General features: G+C 36.2%; 1 protein-coding gene across 14 annotated transcripts in view; it reads left to right on the top strand.

The window, feature by feature from the left end:
* Positions 1 to 23,404, top strand: part of LOC105426915 (phosphatase and actin regulator 2) — a 211,068-nt gene that overhangs the window by 112,756 nt on the left and 74,908 nt on the right. For 10 of the 14 annotated variants that reach the window (XM_089072058.1, XM_089072057.1, XM_089072059.1 and 7 more), the window contains one exon: positions 2,677 to 2,724. The exons of the other annotated variants lie outside the window; for them this stretch is intronic. In XM_089072058.1, the coding sequence (XP_088928184.1) occupies positions 2,677 to 2,724 (48 nt within the window). The remainder of the gene's footprint in view (positions 1 to 2,676; positions 2,725 to 23,404) is intronic. 14 annotated transcript variants of the gene reach the window in all.

Genomic DNA, 23,404 nt, shown 5'->3' with positions numbered 1-23,404 from the left:
GCCTTCCGCTGTAATTCAGCCGCTGAATTATTACGATAATGAGAGAAGCGAGCGCACACTTTCCTAGTAGCTTAAGCGCTTTAATTTTATTTATTCGGGATCTAAATTAGATCTAGAACGCACTTATATCTGTGCGGCTTTACTCGCACGAGCGGCAAGAATAATGTTACTAAAATGATATGAGCGAAAGTAAACGCTTACTTTGGGTCTTTTATCTGGCTTACTTTGAGTTTTTTTTATCTGACCTAATAGAATTCGACGTGTCTCTCAGACGTGTCGATCGCGAATTGAGAATTTCCCCTCGATTTTTGGACGCGCACAATGCGCGCGTCACGAGATGACACTTTGGAGGGCCAGGCATTGACATCTTTATATTCTTCCGTCTAGCACACAACGACGTCATTGATCACGCTGCTGTCACGCAGGTGAATGCATTTCGAAGACGTATGAGAGCGCTTCGCGTGGAAAACAATGCCGCCGTACACGGTGCGAAGGCACTTCGTGTCCCTCACGCGTGTGACGTGTCGTGCGTAGGTATGTCATCGTGCTCTCGTGCGCCTTTCTCACGCGACGTGCATAATAAGCAGAGAATCGTACTGTCCGCGACGGTTTCCTTTGTAAGCAAATTAGGCGCGTCGGCGACGCCGAGGCGAGGACGGTGCGTATCGTTGCGTCTAAGCGTCCAGTAAAACGATCCTCACGCTTAAGTATCGAGCTTAGAGAAAAGACTCGTTCGAGGAGATTTACATTCGATTGTAATATTTAAACAAAGAACCCCGCACAAATCTCGTGGGAAATGGCTCTCGATCAAATTGCTTCAAATTTTAAGGTATTAATCTTGTAAGGTATTTGTAAGGTATTTTATTAAGGTATTTGGAAATTTGTGTAACTCCATGAGGAGTTTTAAGGTTCAGCTTAACCTAAGCTATAAAGTATTAAAATTTGACCGACATCTATTTTATAAAATTTGTGTGATGGACGTGTTCTTTGGACGAGAAAATCGAATATTTTTCTTGAATATAAAGGTACATCTTAATTAATTAGAGAAATATACAAGAGGCGAAACTTTAATGAGATTTATTTGATGAAATTATTAACTTTGAAATTTGAATATTTCTATAAACCGCAATCTTTCATTTTTTTTTATTAACTTTTTGAAGAAATAAAAATTTATCTCAAATTGTGAAGTTCACGCCTCAAGAGATATCCAACGATAATAATTGCTCTAATTGGCATCTGTGTGGATGAGCGACATCTTTGAAAAGTTCAATCAGCTTTATTTTACTTTGAAGTTTGACTTTTCGTAATACTTTTCGCGTCGGCGATTCGAAAATCCTTATCGCTTATTGTTCCATGTGTATTCGTATCGGTGCACGAAATAATTAGTATTTCGCGTTAATTCAAGTTTGCTAAATTAAACATTGGACCGGGATAAATTTGTAAGTTTTCATGCTTCCATTCTTTTGAAGTACCGTCCTCTCGAGATGCGATTTGGTTGAAAGTAAAATTATATATGAGTCAACAGAACGCACGCTTATTCACGTGCATGCAAAGCTTATTATCACACCGCTGAGCGTACAAGATGCATTTTCCAGAGCACGAGAGAAGAGTGAGAGAGAGAAAGAGTGGGGGGGGGGAGGAGAAGATAAATTTGGTAGAATTTCGTGTTGGCTTGTAATTATCTTTCATGTGGAAGAATCACACGAACCAATTTTTCGTGAGTTAATTTGCAATTAGTCTTGAAGTTATTTGTGGCTTCCGTTTAAAAGTCTGCATATGTGTTTTTGTCTATTTAAAGTCTATTTAAAGTTTTTATTTTGTGCGTAACTGTGTAAAAGAATATGTAAAAGAACTATTGTGTGATAAGTTACAATAGTTATTGCGTATTAGTGCGGCAAATAAATCTCAATAGTGATTATATTTTCTTTAATTATTCATAGGATGGAAAGATATTTTTGATTATTCATTGAAATATTGTACCTACGGAATAATCAGTAAAAAATATTTGAAACGCATTTTACTTTTAAATATAGAAGATGAATAGTTTTTAGAAGCATTTTTCAATAAACAACCCATGTTATGCATAGCAAGAAGTATTTTTTTTCGTAGAATACATTTAATCTGTCCTATATCTTTATGCTTTTCTGCAAAGTGTTTCTAGCAAAAGATATTCTCTTTTATCATTGGCTGCTTTAAATATCTTTTTGAATTAGAAATTTATTGTTATATTTTATTCCTGTTTCTATTTTATTCCTGTTCCTTCACAACATCAAACAGATGTTCTAGGAACATAGCTATTAATCCGTACACGTTGTCATGCAAACGTCCCATTAAAACGTGTTTTGCAATTGTATATCTCGAATTAGTATGACTAATCGAACACGTTTGAACTACGTGTACGTCGCAAAGAAAAATCATGACGTTGCGTTGGACGGCGGTCAGATTTATATTGATGCAGTGTCTCGATAAAATCTTACTTAATTAATTCAAGTCGCGTGTTGCAACAGGATAAGTCATAAATTTAAGTGGAATTACAAATACTCTGACAAATTTATACGTAATCGCTGTTGTTTCAAATTATTCTTCTTTCAAGATATTTTATGCAACGAAATTATGCAATTTTTTACACGAATCTGTTGTTACTATGTAATTAATTGTTTTCTTTTTTTGTTTCAGGTATGTATAATCCATCATTGCACTCTATCTTGGTTCTCCATCAGAATTGTAAGTTGATAATAAGACTTATATAAATATATAGGAATTCAAGAATCTGTAGTTTAGTGAAAGAATAATACACAGTTAAAAATAACAGTTGTATAAAAAAATGCTGATAATATGTGAATTATCCTATATATTTATATATGTGCTTTATGTAAAAAGTCCGAAAAATGGTATTATTATTATTAGTTTTATCGAAAAGACTTTATTTGCTAGAATCGTTCTCTTATTTATTTTTTAAGAGATAAAATGATATTAATGATATGTTTTTTTGATATTTTTCTTTTTGATTTAATCCAATCAGTATCCAAGTTCTTCTTTTTTGGTGACAAACTGAATTCTTCTACTTTTAACTCGACGATATTTAATTCACTTGAATCTATTTCGATATCACTTATTTCAACCTTCTTAAAGCTAGCGTATAATATCGATTTAATATTACAAGGATAACATTCTATCGATCTTTCTTTAGCAAATTTTATATCGCTTTATATAAACAAGCTTTTTAAGTCAATGTTTCGTAGTTCTTTTTTGGTCTTTTTTGTTAGCATTAATCGAGGACATTTGTCAAACACAAACAGTGATTATGAAAAGGAATAATTTACTTCATCGTAATTGAACCGGTGTTTCTCTCTCACGCGTCTGTTTTGGATGAAACATGCCGCCATCTCTCACGAAGATTCAGAGGTGTTTGTTAGCGATCAATAAAACCTTATGTAGGTTTATCATGGCGAAACCCAATGGAAAATTAGTAGAGTTCTACAAAAATAAAAAAACATGCATTACTATGGCATGTTCAAAGTGAGAAAAATTTTAAATAAATTATTGAGTTTAAAATAATTTTTCCAAATTTGCGGTAACAAATGAACCATAAATTCGTCCTTTTTTTCCACCGACGGCCGGTAAAGCTTTCTCTGCAATCGATTGTAGAGCGTCTAGTATACCGCCAGTGGATTCTGTCCACGAGACGTGGCGCCTCCATTCTTGTCGTAAATCTCCATTATCGAACTGTAGTAAATGATGTGCCCTGCATATTATTATCTAACATCGATTCAAAATCAAATTATATTAGATAGATTATTAGGAGCCAATTTGTAAAACAATATTTGCAACGTATCGATAATATTGCGAGTTTTGAATATTTAATATTCAAGATTTTTTAATTTATATATAATTAAATTTAATTTTATAATTTAATTTTATAATTAAAAAAAAATACATCTATTTGGTCGAAAGAATTAAACAAAAAATTATTACGTGATTGTCTTATCGTGTACTTATTTTTTATTCTTGCTATGTTTTAAATGTCTGTTATATTACTTAGATTTCTTATGGACTTTTTGTTTAGATTCTGTAGCGTAGGCAATACGATACAGAAGCTTCGCTAATTAGCTTAATCATTAAGCCAAGTTAACCCCGCGATCGACATTGTCTAATTAAGCTTAGCAATTTTTGTTCATCGGAACGCGTTTTTAATAATGTAAATCTCGTTGTACTTTAAGTACACAGGATTATAAAAAAAAAATCGCGAAAAATTGCAGTCCTGTATTAATAAGTTACACCGCATGATTTTGATCGCTTCTCATCGGCAATCGATTCTATCAACAAGATGAAACTTAATTGGTATTTGGTTATTACTGATAACAGCTTCATTATCGTTTCTTTTTTTTTTTCTTTTTTCTTTGTTCAACGCGTCAAGACGTCATCTGGTCGACAGTCTGGTCCGTTATTTTTTTCTTGTCGTCGTGATACTTAATGATACCATGATACTCGGGAGAAACCGCGGCGGTGATTTCGCGTTTCCGTAGGCCGTCTGATGCAATCGCCGATCTTGACAAGCGGAAAATCCGAGACGAACGAGGAAAGAAAAGTACACGCCGATTTCCTTCTTTCTATCTGACATCACGATCTGTGATCGCTCGCGCGATGCAATTAAGGCCAGGCCGGGAATTCTTTCCGTAAGAAAACTGGGAGAATCCGACAGTTTAAATGCCCCAGTTCCACAAGTTCCTTCTTTTTTTTCTGTTCTCGTCGAACGTGGCATTTAATTAAAGTCCGCGCGCGCGTTAACGGCACGACGAGTCTCGTGTGAGTGAAATTTTGTTGCACGTGTTTTTGACCGGGATGGAAGATTCTGAAATTGTATCTTGCGCTTCACATCCGCTGCTATTTCAAGTAATAGGTTCGCGTATGATGCAATGGGCCTTCGGCGCGATATCGAAATCGCTTCTTAATTAAACGGGGAGGCCTTGAAATTTACTTTAGCTTTCTCCGTACCGAACCGTACTTTCGGCGCGAATTAATCTCATGGGAATAATGTGAGGAATAATTAATTTTTAATTCTGTACCCGCGGAATAACGTTTATATGTATTAGTAAGTTTCTAAACTTTTCATGTAGAACAAGTATTTACGTACTTATCGACGAAATATTAATTGAAGTTATATCACATTATTATATATTGTAAAAATATAAAAATTCTACAAAACGATATCAAAATATAATTTGTCGGTATTTTTATACCCATTCGAATTTTCCTATCGAATTTATATCAAGTTTTCGGAATAAATTGATTCGGTTATATACATTTTCCGTCTTGTGGAAAATTGCTCATTTATTATTTAGAACAGTTTTCAAAAAAGTTTCCTCCACCTCCGCATTAAATAACACTGCTAAGTGTAATATTAGAACGAACGATACTAAGGCGCGACGAAATGAAGCTTTCACAGTTTCATGGGCAGCTTTCAAACTGACTTCCATTATTTCTCACTTGCTGACCTAATTCACCGCCATGCTTCTCAGCACGTTTGCGGATAGAATTATTTATCAGCTCGGTCCGTACAATCGGTTTAGTATATCGGCTTCCGGCTAACATCCTCCAATTGACCCTTGGAGCCGGCCGTCGGCTATATTGGAAATAAATTATTCCTTCAAGAATTACGACGATTGGCCATCGATTCGCTAACTGGTTATATTGAAACCATCCTATTGTGCGTGCCTCTCTTTCGAGAGATTTCTCTCCGTCATTTTTTTTATCCTTTACCTCTCTTTTCTCCTTCCGTTTTCCTCGAGAAACTCGATCTGCTTTCGACGGCAATGCGCGTCGCGATTATTTAAAGCCAGCTTTATTTCGCCAGGGGACGTTTCAAGATCGTGTACCGCCGGATTTTGAAATGTTCTACGAATGCGGGGGTTCGTGTGCACTCGCATCGTCCTTAACCCATATCACATCAGACGCGCTTTAGCCCGCACGTGGCGCCCTTCGAGCATCACGTTCCTCTTGGAAGCGCAATCGATGACTGCGATTCGCATCCCTCTGTAACCGGAATCCTCATCCCCGAATCCGTTCTCCAACTTCGACTGATCTCGCGATGCAATTAACAATGTCGATAATTTCACGTAGATTTCCACGTGTCATCGGATGACCCGTTCCCACAAAGAGAAACAGATCGAGAGTATCGGATGATAGCGCGGCTATCTTGCCTTCTCGAGTGAGCCACCATTTTTGAAGCCACTGTACTACGGGATTTGCATCTGAAATGACGGCCGAATCGAATTTACGCACGTTATGCATTCTAATCGCCTCTACACCTTCTATCCCCGTTAATGCCCTCGAATAATGGTGGACGCGCAAAACGGGAGCATTGCGGGATGACATTTCGTTCTCCTAACCACGGCGAGTCCGCGTGACAGAGAATGGCAAACGATAAAGGTAACCGCGACGACGAACCGCGGAATCAGTTTTCCGAGCTGTTGTTTCTCGACGAAGCTGTCGCCGTTCGTTACCGATCAAAGTCGGCCATCGACGAGCCGGAAAGTTCTCTCTCTCTCTCTCTCTCTCTCTCTCTCTCTCTCTCTCTCTCTCTCTCTCTCTCTCTCCCCTCGCTCCCTCCCTCCCTCCCTCTCTTCCTCCTTCCCTTCTCCCTTCTCTTTCTCTCCCTTTCTCCAGGATGAAAAAAACCGCAGCGTTCACCACGACGGGATCGAACCTTCATCCCTCTCGTCACGAGTCCAAAGCGCTTTCGCAACAAGAAAAGCATGCCTTTTCGTCGCAGGGCCGTTCTTTAGCGGTTTCAAGCGAACTTTACCCGACATACCTCGGCCCGAGGTTAGCCCGCAGCATCCCCGAATAAGGGATCGCTCGGCGTGTGTACCCTCAAGAGTGAATGGGGGAACGAACTATGCGACCGACCGCGCGCATCCCCGTGACCCCGTTGCATTCAGCCCGCCTGATCTCATTCGGAGTTGCGCCCTGCCCCGGGCACGATGGTTCGCTGGAGGAGTACTTTAAAGTGCTCCGTAAAATCATCCCCGAACGCACGCTGCCCGGTCAAAAGATTCTTCGGCTCTTCTTTCTTCGCGAACGCCCGCAGGCAGATTTACCCCGTTCCTCTTTCTCGAGCGCCGAGTTCTGGATTGGAAAGTTTTCCGAAAACGCTTTTGCGTTCGCATTTTAGTCCTCGCCATTTAGTTCTTCCTTTAATCGCTTGCGCATAAAATTTAACAATAGCAATCGAGCCATAGGAGGAGGAGGAGGAGGTGAAGGAAAGAATCTATAGATAATTTTTATCCAACATTCATTACACTTAAAATGAGAATTAAATTTCTTCCCTTGAGATTACCGCCGGCAATTTTGATAACCATTACCTCTCTTATCTTATTGGTTGATAAAATTACTTTTAAGGAACGCAATAAAAAGCAAAAATGATCGTCAGTGGGCAATGTCGTTATAACGGATCAGTAGATCACTGCGGAAATCTCTACATCGTTCATTACCTTTGTCGGATTTAGAAACGTAGTGTAAAGGTTCCGTTCTCCGACGAGCGTTTCGAGATTCATTTGCTTTTTCCGTTTTCGTTTCGATCTAAAGTGAACGATGAAAAAAAAAAAAAAAAAAAAAAAAACGAAGAAAGGAAGGAAAAGCGGAGAGGAGTGGCGCATCGTGCAAAGGCATTTAGAATCTTCGAAAGAAGACCGCCACTGATCGGAAACCACTTCACGGAGCGTTCCCTTGGAAAAGTAAATGAGAGAATTGCGTCGTAACAACGTGAAGGGAATCTCGTGGCTTCTCGTTATACGAGCGTGTAATTGATGCCTCACAATCGATACGGATGCTGGCCATTATTCGATGATATGTGCAGAACATTCCGCAATCACTGTACAGAATTTTAATGGCGCATTCTGGAGATTATTTAAAGCAAAGAACATTTTGCAATACGCAAGTATCAGAGTTACAATAATTTTTTACTTAAAAGATAAAAATTGACTAAACGTATAAAATTGTCGTATTTAGCTTTATAATCATTTTTATATACGCCTTAAATTGTTTGTTTTTTAATTACACCTATGTTAAGTCTTAAATTTCCCATTATTAATTTTTACAACTCGTAGTATTAATTTTCATTATTTAGTTGATTTTATCTATTGGTATATTATATGTGAGTATTATTCAGTTAATTTATTTAATAATGTTATTAGGTTAATTATTAATAATCAATTCTCTCAGTGCTACACGTAAACAATTTAATAATTTTTTGAATAAAAATTGTATGATTAATTATTATATTTTATTTTTGAAATGAATTATATTAAATCTGATATTTATTTGAAGAATAAAATTTGTTTTTATATATTGATTGGAAAGTATTTATTTATAGAAATTAATTTTAGTTATTGTTACTCTTCTCTTAATTGTTCTGTATTTTGAGAAGATTAAAGTTGTGTTATTTTAATAAACAAAAAAGATTATATTAAGTCGACGCACTGTTTGCTTTTATTAAAATACAATTTTTCTTCTCTCGAAGTATAGAAATTCGGAAAATTGGACTGATAAACGTATATATGTATGTATGTATATCGATATATACATACAAATTAAATATTTTTTTATATTTAAGATAAATTTTCTTTTTTAAATAAGCATCATATACGTAATTATTCTTTTTAGATCATAGCTTATATTATCTGGGCTGTGAAAATTAATAAATAATAATTAATTGCCGAATTTTAATTAAACATTAAATTATTCATACATATAATTCACTCGTATGTATTTAATTCTACTTAATTTTAAATCGAATTAAATATTTTGTAAATACATTTTAATCAAATTACGACATATTTGTGACATTATAATTTCAATAATATTTCCGTCAGGATTCTGACATTTTTAACAAAGTGAAATTTATTATTTTTTTCCGATTATGAGTTTATATTATAAAATCAAATACATACATATGTAAAACTTATAAAATTTATTTATCAAATTTATTTAATTTGCTGAAATGAATTATTTATAAATTATTAAATGAATTATTATTTGAGACTACTAGGTTTATCTATTTATTCATTTAATTTAATTAATATAGTGTAAGAGAGTAAATGGCATGCTTCTTTGTACCGTTGTAATATTATAAAATATTTAATATTTTTTGAAATTTGCCGGAACAAGCTGTTGAAGCACACGGCTTCACGCTTTGTTTTCATCGCAGTTTTTGCCGGCATTTTGTTTACGCTACGCCACCGCGCCGAGTCAGTCGTTCGCCGAGGCTTGGGTCGATAGGAGGTGACGCAAAATGCTCGTATTTTTCCTGTTCGAAACGCAATTTCTTGTAATTAACATTTATTTTAATTGATTCGTTCTCGTGATTATATTCCTAATTAAGTATTGAAGTAGCTTTTTGCATAACCCATTAGCCGGAATCGAAATAGATAAGCAATAGGGATTATAAATTGCAAGTACATTACAATATTCCTATTCTAGTATTCTGTATTCTAGCATTCTATTCTAGTATCAAAGAACGAAGCATGAAGGGTAATAACGGAATTTTGTGCAATCGTACTTTCCTTGTGTTACTTTTCCGTCGCGAAGTAGTAAAATAGCTCGTTTCGCATGCAACATGACGTCGATTGAAAAGATAAAATGATACATGTGCAGCCTGCTGATAATAAGTCCATAAAATGTAGCGCGAGACATAATGTAACATGATTATCTAGATTACTACTGTAATAAGGGAATTGAGAATATTTTATGAATATTATAAAATAGGAATTTTCCGTGGAAAAGCAACAGACCGTTTATCACGTGACTTTAGTATTTGTTTTTTTGTCGTGCGTCGCGCTTGAATTGTTTACGTTACGTTACGGGAGTTTATTCACATATCGACTGTTCAATCGGCAGGTATCAAATACGAGAGATTTCGTATTTTCTACTCGAAGCGCGGTTATTTCTTGTAATTAAGTTTATTAATTGTTGCACTTGACTTATTACTGCTATTAACTATACATTGAGATAATAGCTATTTATGGAAGTAGTTTTTCTCGCATCTCTTTGTTTAAAGTCGGTATCGAAGTAGTAAGGAATAAGAATTGTAAATTGTAGTTATACTGTGATGTTTACATTATGGGTTTTCTTAATATTAAAGGAAGAGACGCGACGAAGAGTAACGATGATGTTATATAATTTTCCCATGTTATTTTTTCGTCGCAAATTAATAAAGTTTCGTGTCGCGTGTAATTAACTTTGAGACATCCGGAGTTGTGTGACTGCAATTAACCATGTTCTCGCGAGTATATAAAGTGCATGAGTGTACAGATGAAAGAAGGAGAAGGAGGAGCAGGAGGAGAAGCTTAGGGACATCAGACAACGTGGCATGGTGAGTGATAAATTACTTTTTATTTTATTTCACGACAATGAATCTATAAAAATTATATGATATTATATATATGTAATTGATGTATATAGATGTATGCGTATATATCAGACTAATGATAAAAACGATAAGAATGTTATAAATAAATACACCATCTCTTAGATCCATTATTCTAAAATGAATGGACTGTGATAGATTAACAGTAATTTAATTTGCAATGTTTTAGCATTAAGTGGCCTGTAGTCATTAAGTTTTCCAATTTGTTATTTAAATCTTAGATAAATATTGAAAAAAGGAAAAAGAAATGAGTTAGAATAGAAGTATAAGGAAAATATTTGTAAATCTTGAACATAAAACTTTTTACTGCAATTTCTCTTGAAAACTTGTAATGTTGTCAATGTCCTCGAGGACGTAAACTTTATATTATTTTCTTCACGATTTTCGATTGCTTATAACTCGGAAACTTTTAATCTTATTTTACTTTTAAATTGCAATTTTTCTTAATCTCTGAAGTATAATATTCAAATATTATATAATACATAGAATTCCGTATATCTCCGATTGCACAATCCTAATACGAATTTCGAGAACACTTTTGATATATTATTTCTGAAGCTTTATATAAAAAAATTAAGTGCAATTTATTGCAATATTCTGATATTCTGATTATCTTGTAAAATCTCTGCAATAGATTACATATTTATATATATATATATATATATATATATATATATATATGTTTCTGAATATTTACATTGATAATTGGAAAAGATATAAAAATTGCACATTTTTTCTTAATTAATTTCTTTGTGTTTTATCTTACTTTTTACGCTTGTTAATATTCTAGAGATATCGCGAAGAGTCTAGAAAATTTAATAAAGAAACGCAGCTTTGAAATATTCACAGAGAATTAAAAAACAGTAATTAAATTTGCGACGAAATTACAAATTTAAAAGTTAAACCGTAACATCGATGTGGCGCAATTACGCGATGCATCGAAATTTATAAAATACCTAAACCGATTAATGCAAAATATTGCTTCCGCGAAACATATTCAAAATTAAATAACAGGTTACCTTTAATTAAATGCGGTGAAACGCGTTATAGAAAATCCTTGTGAACATCATTTCTATTTTAATATTTCAAAATTGAGTATTTAATGCCGAATAACAAATATCTCGCATTATTGTCGGAAATTGATATATTACTAAAGAGCCTATCGAATTTCATTCAGTGTAGGCATGATGAAACATTAATATCTGCAATAGCTGTTTTAGTTACAAGCTAAAATTTCCATATTCATTGTCCATGGCATCTAGTACTAATGTTTGCATAAAATGTTATCAAGCGTAAACGCATTAAACGTTTCTCGTGCACAATTAAATTTATGATATCCACAGTCAATTTTCGCGAAAACTGGCCACGTGGTTCTCACAGAATAATTTCTATATTCCACAACGAATAAACTCTCCATTAAGAGCATTAGCAGTTGCGCCATAAAGCATAATTTTAATGCAAATGAAAGTGCACTTTTCTCCACTTTTTTACACTTGAACAAATAAATTCAAGGGCACGTGTTTACTTCAAATTTAAATCCATAGAGATGTAGTCTATTATATAAGCTTTTTCTTTGTTTACGTTGTATATACAAAAGTGTATTGAATTTATGTTTTTAATTATTCTTTGAGAGTCATTGTTATCTCGTATCAGTAAAATAAAACAAGTTAAAATTTTGATTTATGATTTATAAACGAAAAAATATACAACGCATAAAATCGAGTGTAAATTAAATTGAAGATAAAAAAAAAATTAGAATTATTATTTTATCATAATGAGTTTTAAAAATTAATGATTCCGTTGATTTTAATTTAATAATTGTTCTTTCAAAGTTGTTAATTAATATCTGAAACAATTATTTTGATTGATATTACAACTGTGATAATCTTCGTATATCGATGTAAAAAAAAGCAAAATGTTAATGGAAGAAAATAGTCACGATGTAATACGAACTTCAATTGTAACTACAATTGTATAATTGAGTTAGCTTCTGTGAGAGTGTTCGTTTTTATATGGTTAAAGTTGATTTATATTTTTCCGGGAAAAGAAAGATATTATATGAACGTGAAAAGATATAAATGAGAAATTAATTCTTTGATATGATTAACAACTTCTTATGGTTAATAGAAACAATTTTATTCCAATTATGATAATTTCTTAATAAAACTTTGAATATTAATAAAATCCTTCAGCAAGAAGGAGGAAGATTTCTTATTTATTACGAAAATATTTTTTGACGATTATCGAGCGAGAATTTTCTGCTAATCCACGTCGGGTGAGTAATTCGTTTTCTGCTGAAATCAATTTTTACGATTCATGCCGGCGGGTATAAACAATAGTTTTCGATAGAAAGATTATTTTTTGCTGCATGCAGATGAGTGTGAATCAGCCTTTAGCCTTGAGTGTGCTCGAACCGCGATATGCGAAATGCCGATATTCCACGTACGCCAATACCGGCTAGAAATTATCTGGCCAGTAGGAAATAATTACCCCACGGGGCACTAATTATACTGTAAGCTTATTGGTACGCGAATCATACATTCCGGATGGTAATTTCGACGCGCGATGAACGTCACGTTTATCGGGCATTTAATAAGTTTTCATTCCCCGTTCTCACTTTCTCAGGAATCGAATTTTAATACTTTCTCCTTAATTAGATTTATATTACACTAATACATCTGAACCGTTATAAACGATCTACGATAATTTGGTATTTTAAAATATTTTAAAATATATTTAATATATTTAAGTAAATGTTGGATAATTATTTTTAAGCTCGAAAAAGAGTTCGTAAATTATCGCTGAGGAATAAATAAATATGAGAGATATTTTGCATTGTTTTGTGTAAAGTTGTGTTATCCACGTAAATGAATTATTACTTTCCGTTGGATATATCATACGTATCGAATATAATCAATTTATCAAATGACGCGGCAGGTGTTAGTGAAGTTAACCCACGGATAAATGTTACGTGTCAAGATTCGAACATATCGATGTTCATTAATCATCCGCAGAAGTCATCAATTAAATTTTAACATCGATAATCTTTAGAATTTACTTTGCAAGCGTTTAAGCAGTTTAATTGCGCTCTTAATGAGAAACATTAATTATGTTTAGACATTAATTGTATTCAGATAATACGAACAAGCGCACAAATCATTTTAGATAAAATTGTAGAACTTGAAATTGTTTAAAAAACAATGGTAGTATTGAATAGAAAATATTTTCTAATGTTTAGTGCACTTGTGATAGTATTAGTACAATGGACGGGTATTATTAGTATAATAATAATAATCTAATCCATGTTTTCCAAGTATAACAATTAAATCACTTTTATGAGAGACCTTTATCTCAATAATTTGTTCTTTACCTCATGACGCAAACGCGAGAATGATGGGAGAATAAATATTTAATATTTACAGAAGATAAAAATAAAAAGACACTCGTTATTTATACATGTATATAGGCATTGATTATAAAAATAATATGATGACATTAACATTATGACGCTAATATGTATATATTGTATATGAAATTAATATGATTAATAAATTAAAACTAACTGGAATTAAAAAATATGAAAAAAGTCACATGCATTATACATTGTATATACAATGTATATGACTTATCATGATTTATTCATATTATATTCTCATGTGTTCTCATAATGCATATTGTATAATGACGTTGATTTTGTCTTGTTCGTATTTTTGGTTTTATTTAACTTTTTATATTATTAATTGCATAAAGGAAACAGAATCCATTCTTAGTAAGATAACTCTTTCATCATGAAATGTAAAAAGAGGGACTTGTGGATTTAAAGTATTCTTAGTTACGAGCGTCAATATTACAAGGGCGCGATAAAGTCTTTCGTAGAGAAGATAGAATCTATGCAGGTATTACGATGAAGAAGATTCAATTAAGATTGTCGCGAGGTAGGACGATTTTAATGAAGGCGCGACATCAAATCGATAAACTCGAGAAATCTCGAGGATGGCATTGCGGAATTGTGTCGTTTACGCAAGAGAGCGTAGAGTATCATTTTGCGTGCGTTCATTTGCTTCCGTACATATTAGACCTTGCGAAGTTGAAAGTTTTCGCCAACAATAAGGACGTATCCTCCTTAAAATGTTTGAATCTTGAGAAGGGTATTTCTCCTCAAAATCCTTACGTACAATAGAATGCAGAACTGTTTGGATACAACCTTGAATTCTAAGACGCTTTCGCTCTAAGATCCTTATTGGCATATTTCAATTCAAAATCCGTTCGGCACGTTTAAATGCCGAGGCTTCTTTGATCATTGTTGTACCTCCCAAAGAGGAATAGATTGTATACGATTACAGAAAAGAGCTCGGTTAGTGATACAATTTTTATATTGAGTTTCCAAATGTCTGATACATTCGGTAACTGCGGCAACTTGGTTAAGCGCGTTTGCAGAAATTCGGAGCAGCCTGTTACAACAGATGTTACAACAAATATCTCATATCACGTAACATTGCAAGCGTCCAATCGTTTGTAACAGTTATTTCGAAATAGTTTCCCGAGCGCGCGTTTCAATAAGATTATGAAAAGCTAAGAGGAAATTTGTGATTCTTTCAGAAAGAACGATGTTATTCTTTAGTATTATTCTCAATTCAATCAAAGGCGCATGTATCTTAATTTACCTTGTTTCGGTCTTTCATTTTTATTGCGAACCAAAGTCTCTATTATCTAGAAAAATCTGTAAAATCTGAAATTCTTAAGGAATTTATTTATGTTTTGAAAAATCAGAGAATTTTTTAAAACTGCTCTTTCTAATATTTTTCTTCTTGCTCTTTGTTGTTTCTTTATACCATTAATCGGGAGTTTATCGTTAACTGACTGAATTATTAACAATAATAATGGATTCATCCATTCTAAACATCAGAGCACACCGACTTTTATGACTAATTCAATATTCAATATTGAAGTTAATGATTTCATGTTATATACAATTTTGTTTAATGAAAATGGATATTTATTTCACTAGTTTCATAAAAATTGAATTTTATATCGGTTATTATATAATTTTTATAACTTTTATTATATAACTTTTTAAAACTTTTATACAATATAAAATATTTATTTTTTAAAGTTTTTATAGTTTTTTTCAAAATTTTTCAAATTCAATTATTGAAACTCGAGTGATTTTTAATTTTATTTTATGATTTATAAATTTTTGACAAATGAAAAATACTAGGAATTTTGCACAATAAATATATATTGTAAAATATATTTAAAAGTACTTTTATTTTACTTAGAATTTTTAACAAATCGACTCGAACAAATTGTCAGGGAATTTTTTTTCGAATTTGATTAGATATTTCCGCGAACGCGAAAAAATTCATATATCTTACGAGAAAAATAAGACGATATAATTTTCACGATGTACAAGCGTATCCATTATTTATGATATATTTCACGAGATTTGAGCTCAACATTTCTTGGAAGTGTAATTGCAACCAGCGGTGGAATTGACACCGCGTTACAGCGGACGGCAGAAATCGGAGAGGATTAATTCCGCGGTCGGGCGCGCTGACAATGTATCACACGCGGCGCGCGGAAGCGACGACACGTTGTCGGAACAAAGTCGGAATCGTTACACCGAGGGGCTCGCCGCCGCGCCGGTACATCTCGTTCGTCCGCGTCGGCGAGGCCGCGATGCTGGCGGTGGCGGTGGCGGTGGCGGTGGCAGTGGCGGTGGCAGTGGCGGTGGCAGCGGCGGTGGCGGTGGCGGTGGAGGCAGCCAGGGCCACGAAATTCCCGGGACACGAGTCGCGGGGACGCAGCGCACCCACGCCGCACCGCCTAGGCGTTGCAACTGCAGCTGCAACCCCCGGCCCCGATGTGGAACCGCAGAGCCTCGCCGCACACTCCTTAGCGCCCAACTTTGCTGCCGTTGGTTGTTTAAAGGACACGAGATTTAAAAGGCATTTCCAGTGCGACGCGACGATGAGCGGAGCGAAAAGAAGAGGGAGAAAGGAAGAGGAAGACTGATCGCGAGCGGAAATATATTCCTGTAAACTTGACGTTTTGCAATCTGCAAGATTATGCAGCGATGACTAAGGTCAAAGGTTAATTCATCCGACGATTTTTTTACGAATGAATAATAATGAATATATGTGTGTGTGTTTAACAATGTGGGCTTGGAACAAATCTGAAAGGGATTATTTTTATGGTACAGTTATCTTGTTTGCCTTTTTATTGACGTTTAACTGGTTTCTTGTTTTGCCGTTAACGATGTGAAAGTAACATGCATTTGATTGCATAGTCAAACAACTGGGATTTGTTTTTCGTTATACGCGCATCAATTTTAACATGCGCTTTGAACGAAAATTGCATATTAGATTTTCTCTCTCTCTCTCTCTCTCTCTCTCTCTCTCTCGCTTTCTCTTAGTCTCACTCTGAAAATATATGAGAATATAATTTTATTCCCGAAAATAGAACATAATCGCAATGGGAATATAATAGTGACGTGGTCGGTGCTTAAAGTCGAGAGACAGGGCTAATGTCAAGGTCGCGTTCGCTAAGCTTTCCTAGATTTTCCAGAGCTCGGGTAACCTCAACCATATCTTTATCGCATATCCTTGGGTATTAGAGATGTGGATCATAATTCAGAGGCGGCTTCGCAAATCCGCGAATCGCTCTGTAGTTGCTCCGCAGAGTAATAACAGGAGGGATTTGAAAACTTTCTCTGCGGATAATAAACATATCATCGACATATGCGACTACTGTTGTAATAATTAATGCACGAAGTTTAAAGATGATTTTAATTAACAGTATCGATTAATATCTCTGTGTGGGCGAATGCACAGGGGCACAAATATTATTTCAAGCCAGGAAAATGCGCGTGTAAAAATATCCTTTGCTAAATATTTGCACGGACGTGGTTTGAATAGATTGAAAAGCATATTGAATTTTAGAGGAGTGTGTTCAATTTTGCAATTTAACTTATTTATTGCGTTGCTGTTTGCGTGAAAAATATTCTCTCTTTTTTTTTTTTTTTTCTTCCCAGAAAACGTTTACATTTACGAATCTTTCGAGCAAGACACTTTTCGTGCACAATTTTCGTTTGACCTTCTCTCCCCATCGCGCGATCTTAAATCATCATATACGAGCACTTCGTAAAAATCTTCGCATGTTATCCTACCTCAGCCCGGCGCGTTCCCATCGTGAAGAACCTTGTAACTTTGAGCTTCCGAGGGATTGCCATGCGAACGAAGTTTTCCCTACTCCGCTTTCGTTAGATAACGATGTTCCCGATCGTGGTGGAGACGTAAAAGAAACTTGGTTCGTTCCTTCCACGCCGGAGTACAGTCCTTTCTATCCTTTCCAATCCTCCAAGTCACATCGATGTCGCTCCCCCTTGGCAAGAGAGAAAAGAAGTATCTTGTTTCCCGCGTCTCGACTTCGCGAGATACACGCGATAAGAAACACGACGTTTTTCCCGACGAGTCTCGTTCCGCGAAAACGGCTTTCGCGAATGCGCTCTTATGTACCGCGACTAATGATCTTCGTGATTGATACTACATCCATACGTTTGCGGCGTATCTCGCTCGGGAAAGCGAGGAGCTCACCTTTTGCAATGCAATTTTTTTACTCGTTCGCGAGAAAAAGAGAGAGAGAGAGAGAGAGAGAGAGAGAGAGAGAGAGAGGGGGGGGGAGGAGAGAAGGAGAACTTCATTTACATCTGGAAAATATATTTTCTTTTAACCGTTACATACATAATATACATTAGGATATAGCTGGCTTTTCAGACGGAATTTTTTGTCGTACGTACAAGCCCGAAGGAGGGAGATAAAGGATATTAAGATCAATTAAGTAATTAAATTTTTGTGAGAAAGGCGATCTTGGGACGCGAAATGAAATATAATCTGTTGTCCAATTTTCGCGACGATAGATCGCGCGATATTTATATGCACGTGGCGCATTCGAGTGTCACAATGAGTCGGATTATCATCGAGATTTATCGACAGCATTGAATCCGGTCGCTGGAATGTGGCGCGCAAGCTTGGCGCATCGGAATCGTAATTCTTGCGGAAAGACCCGGACGTGCAACCGTTTCGAGAGCGCATTCGAGAGCTGCATCGGAAATTCGCGTCGCTTCCAAGTGTCAATCGATTTCTATCGGACACGCAGATAGCAACGGCAATCGCCGGGAATGTAAATATGTGCCTCTGTCAGATGTAAGAGTATGTGTGAGAGAGGTACCAGAGTCAGCGTATAAGCTGTTGTCGGCGCCATATATAGGCATTACTCTACTCACGTCTGACAGGAAATGAAAAGTTTGAGAGCTTATAGCATATCCGTCCATAAAAAAAAAATATAGAGATATTCGCTGAAACTTAATGTAAATGTTTAAACCGAATTTGAAAATTCTCTCGATTTCTGTATTAATGGAGAACGGACGACCGGAGCGTGTAATGGTTTATTTTATGTTATCATGTTCGCCCCAACGGAATCACGTTACACACTGACGTGGTAGAGAAACGTCAAATGGTTGAAGAGTTTTAGTCCGATAATGCACTTAACTGGTGAATTAAGTGTGCCGCTCCGACGCGAAGCGCGCAGATTCGATTTTAGATTACCATTCGTCTCGCGTGCATCATTAATTACATGTAATTAGGCATTTTATATACGTTTTTGCATATGCGTCGTATCGCACGCGTCGTTTTATCACGCACGGTTCCACTCGAACGTCCTACATTAACTCGCGGATAATTAGCGATATTACATGCATTAATATTTGTTTGACCTTCTCGAGAAACAATGGTCCCATTGTAATTTACATACGCGTACAATACTAGGACTCGATGAATAACTTGGTAATGTAATGCAGGTTGATCTGGCATCCAAATTGCACGTGCGAGGTCGCGAGGGGTGGTATTTGTGCCAAATATGACTTCGCCGAATATCGCGTTTAAAAGGATTTCGGCGGCATGTGCGCGCTACTGCGCACACATTTACCCGCCTGAAAGTTCGTTGGAGTAGATCTCATTAGAATAAGTACGTCACATAATAAGTAGCTTAAATTTACTAAATAACGCCCTTAGATGGAAGTCAAAGGTAATTAGTTTTATTAAAGCGAAATATGTTTCTCAGGTTTCAACAAAATAATATCTTTAGCTGAAAAATCCACACGTTTCTTCTATTCCCTAAAAAGTATAAGTAGTATCGATTTGAAGAATTTCCTCCCCCCTCCCCCTCCATTTATTTCACGAGGAAATAATTGAAATTGGATTTATGATCGAGAGAATACACGCGATTGTCGATATGCCTCTTGTATCTGGAAATCAAAAGTGGCGTCACGTTTTGCATAATGTGTCATTTTTGCAAAGAGAGCTATTCAACGAGCGATGATCGATCGTTGGATGCCATATTAAAGGCATCGTAGCACGTTATTACATCCCACACGTAACAGCACATTGAACGCGGATATTTCTTTATTTTTTTTTTTGTGCGCGCATCTATATGCGCAAGACCATCGTCGATATGTCGCAGCCAAATAGCCGAAGTTCGACTATATCTCGTGACAGTGAACGATGAGCTTTTTTGTTCGAGGCTATAAACTCTTTCGCGTTTGCAGACACGTGCGATCGACTTGGCGATTTCGTCGGGTTCGTTACTGTGATTAAGGTCCGCGCCATTTGCCGATAAAACACGAACGAAAAGAAGCATTTGCGCTGCATCGTCGTCTTCGCTACTGATAAATAATTCCCCTTTTACAAAAGCCACGATCTCTGTCGTCCTCACGGAATTCCCTCCGCGATTAATTATTATGTCAAACGCAATGACGTAAAACGGTAATCGCATTAGTTACGCGACAAGCATTAGTAATTACATCTGACTCAAGATACAAGCAATTAAAAGTTTGTGCAATTAAAGAGCTTCCCTTTTTTTATTTATGCAGACGTGCAGACTAATTACGAATTTCCGAGAAATTTGAAACAAAAATGCCCTCCTTAACGTATCTTTAATTTCTTTATGCATTCTTGACGAAAGGAAAATAATTTCTGTGTATTTTGTTAAAGTTTTACATTATTTACGTGTTCCGCACGACAAAAATGCTACGAAGAAAATTTCCACGAAGCGGGATGATCGCTGAACGGAGAAAAATGGTAGTCGAAGAAATAAATATGAAAATATAAAGATACAGCGATGGGTTTTGCTCGTCGAAGGGGATCTTCTCAAATGGCGCAATTTGTATACCGGCAACGTTGTTTCGTAAAACCGTTGCGAAGGTAGCTATTAAGTGAGAATGCCGCTGCGAAAAGTGCACGTAACTTGTTTCTTAGGTCGTTTATTCTTTTTCCGGAGCATCAACGAAACACGCATTTCTCCTCTGGGCTGCTGCATAAACCGCCGAGAGGATTCTGTAGCGACGAGTGAACGTGCGCGTAAAATTTATGGTCTCTTCCAGACTCATTCAACTAGGCAACTCTGTTCTCTTTGTTCTACTTAGTTCCCATCGTGATGAAGAATTTCATAGAGCGCTGATGATCCGCGGAACACCGGCATTCTCCCGCAGCATCGCGGCAAAATGAACGTGGGAGGGAATTCACATTTATTAAACATATTTTTAAATCTTGAACAATATGGAGACCGATGTTGTTCGATCAATGTTGAAAATTTTCTACGTTTGTTCATTCGTGGCCTACTTTTGCGCGAGAACCATTTTTGTACGCGAATATCTTCGCAAACGCGTGCGAGAATTTTCCTCAACGCGATAGATAAAAATAAAAGCTCTTCCGAAAGGAGAAAGAGAAAGAAAGAGGTGAACTCCCAGTGCACACAAGTAGAAGTTGTGCAGCGAACTATGCAGAAACGCAAACGGGGTCCGAATGAATTGTACGAGACCACGGAACGTCTCGTAATCTCATTTTCATCGCCCCGAGGACAGCGACGACATTAAAGATTAAACTCTCCGGGATATTCAAACGAGGTGCCAATCGTCTTAAGGCATCTGCAGCGGGAAATTTGCTAACATGCTAACATCTTCTTCTGATGCGAATTGCATCTGAATTATTCTTTTCCATCTCGTTGACGAATCCCAATCCCTCGAGACGCCGGTGGTAGGTCATTCGTGCTGTGGAATTAGATTTTGATGAAAGAAAATATTCTACAAGTACGTTATTATAAGATGAACGACTTTTGACAAGCATATTGAATATCGCATTAAAGCGACGGGTATCTTAATATAAAATTGCGCTGCGATCTGTTACTCGCGTAATATGAAATCCTTTCATTCTTTTAATCGATCGCTTTTCCAATATTATTTGAAGAATGTCAACAAAAAAAAACCAATGTTTTAATAATAAATGGCTTAAAGCGAGAAAATTTTGAACGCATAAAAAATTTGTATTTTGTGTCGGTTTTATTATTTAAAAATATTAAAAATATTAAAAATATTTTGAATATTTTTGTTAACGTAAACATTATATATATTGCGGAAACGTGTAATAAAACATGCATGATGTGCATTCTTGAAAGTTTTATTCATATTGATGTGAAGCGTAAAAGCTCGCCATTAACGTACATAACTAATATATACAATGGATTAACGTGAATAGAACACATAAATAGCTTAGGCATTAAATGCGACATAAAAGCACGTGAAAAATTCTCTCTTCGCGTGAGCTATCAACTTCTCTCTTCGCGCGTCGCAATATTTTTACCTCGATATGCGTCGAAATGATGTGTTACGAACGGACAGGTCCAACATTAATGGCCTCCGTGACCTTAACCCGAACCATCGGCAAGATTGGGAGTTGGTTTCTACGACGACTCGGTCGCGACGTATTTCTCCCGTAGTCAATGCGATGAAAAAGCGAGCGGGAATATACGTGGATAGACTTTCCCATCGCGACAATAAGTACGACGATGAAAACGCGACTTGCGACTGACGGCAGTGTTCACGTTGCACGATATTCGTTCTCTTTTCCTCTTCCACTCGCGGAAGATTATCGTTGATGTCACGCCTTCAGATACCGGCTTTAATCCGCTCATAGGCGACGATCCTCACGCGAGACTGAATTCGAGATCGGGATAACTATTCTTCTCAGATTTAATTCTGAAAACTCGGGAAAATAGATTTCTTCAACTTTTCAAGGAAGATAATGGAACGGCGAGAAATCGTATTATCTATTTCTAATAAAAGAATACACGGAGGTCTCCGATTTTGATGAGTTTTTTAATATATTATATTCTAGACTAAAAAATGCGACATACACATGAATTTCATTTTTGGTTTTTTGTCTTACAACAAAAATGAGATATGTCAATCTTTCATTCTACATTCCAAAAAAATTTTATATACATATTTTAATTATTTGTTATTATGTCAGAGCTAGTAACGCAAGAATCAAATTTCGTAATTCGCAATATCTGGTAACATATTTGCGACTCGTACCAAAACGAAATTCTCAATGTTACTCAATTTCCTATATTTCCGAAGAGATATATTATTTCGATAGAATTTTTCAAATGTCCTTTGAAACACGTGCATCCCAAGAGTCGCGGCAGGATGTACTCCATCTTTCGTCTCAGAAACGAATATCGCGAATACGACCCGAAAGCGCGGAGCTGAACGTCGAAAGACTGCAGAAAGGGAGGACGAAGGAGGGTCCGAGCGCACAAGGAAACAGGGAGGCTGTAACGAGATGTTACGAGGGGGGGGGAGGGGGGCGACATAAATCCATAATGCCGTAACGCAGGCAGGAGTGCTGGTTAGATTAGCCCGGCTGACAAGAACAAATGACCTGTAGTAGGGCTTACTGTTGATACAAGTGCATAACGACCACACCCCGCTTCCACCTCGCTGCCATCCTGGGTCCGCGCTGGCGCGAGACATCCGCCATTGATTTATCGCACGATGTTTTAACCGCGACGTCCACGGGGGTGCGGATGAGGAGCATGCCGGACTAAATCGGAATACGCCACCCCGGACGGGGTCTATATCGA

Source organism: Pogonomyrmex barbatus, unplaced genomic scaffold (genome assembly GCF_055798465.1).
Source record: "Pogonomyrmex barbatus isolate J1 unplaced genomic scaffold, ASM5579846v1 scaffold13, whole genome shotgun sequence".
Classification (NCBI taxonomy): Eukaryota; Metazoa; Arthropoda; class Insecta; order Hymenoptera; family Formicidae; genus Pogonomyrmex; species Pogonomyrmex barbatus.
The sequence above is the reverse complement of the archived record's forward strand: the minus strand, read 5'-3'. Positions and strand labels throughout refer to the sequence as shown.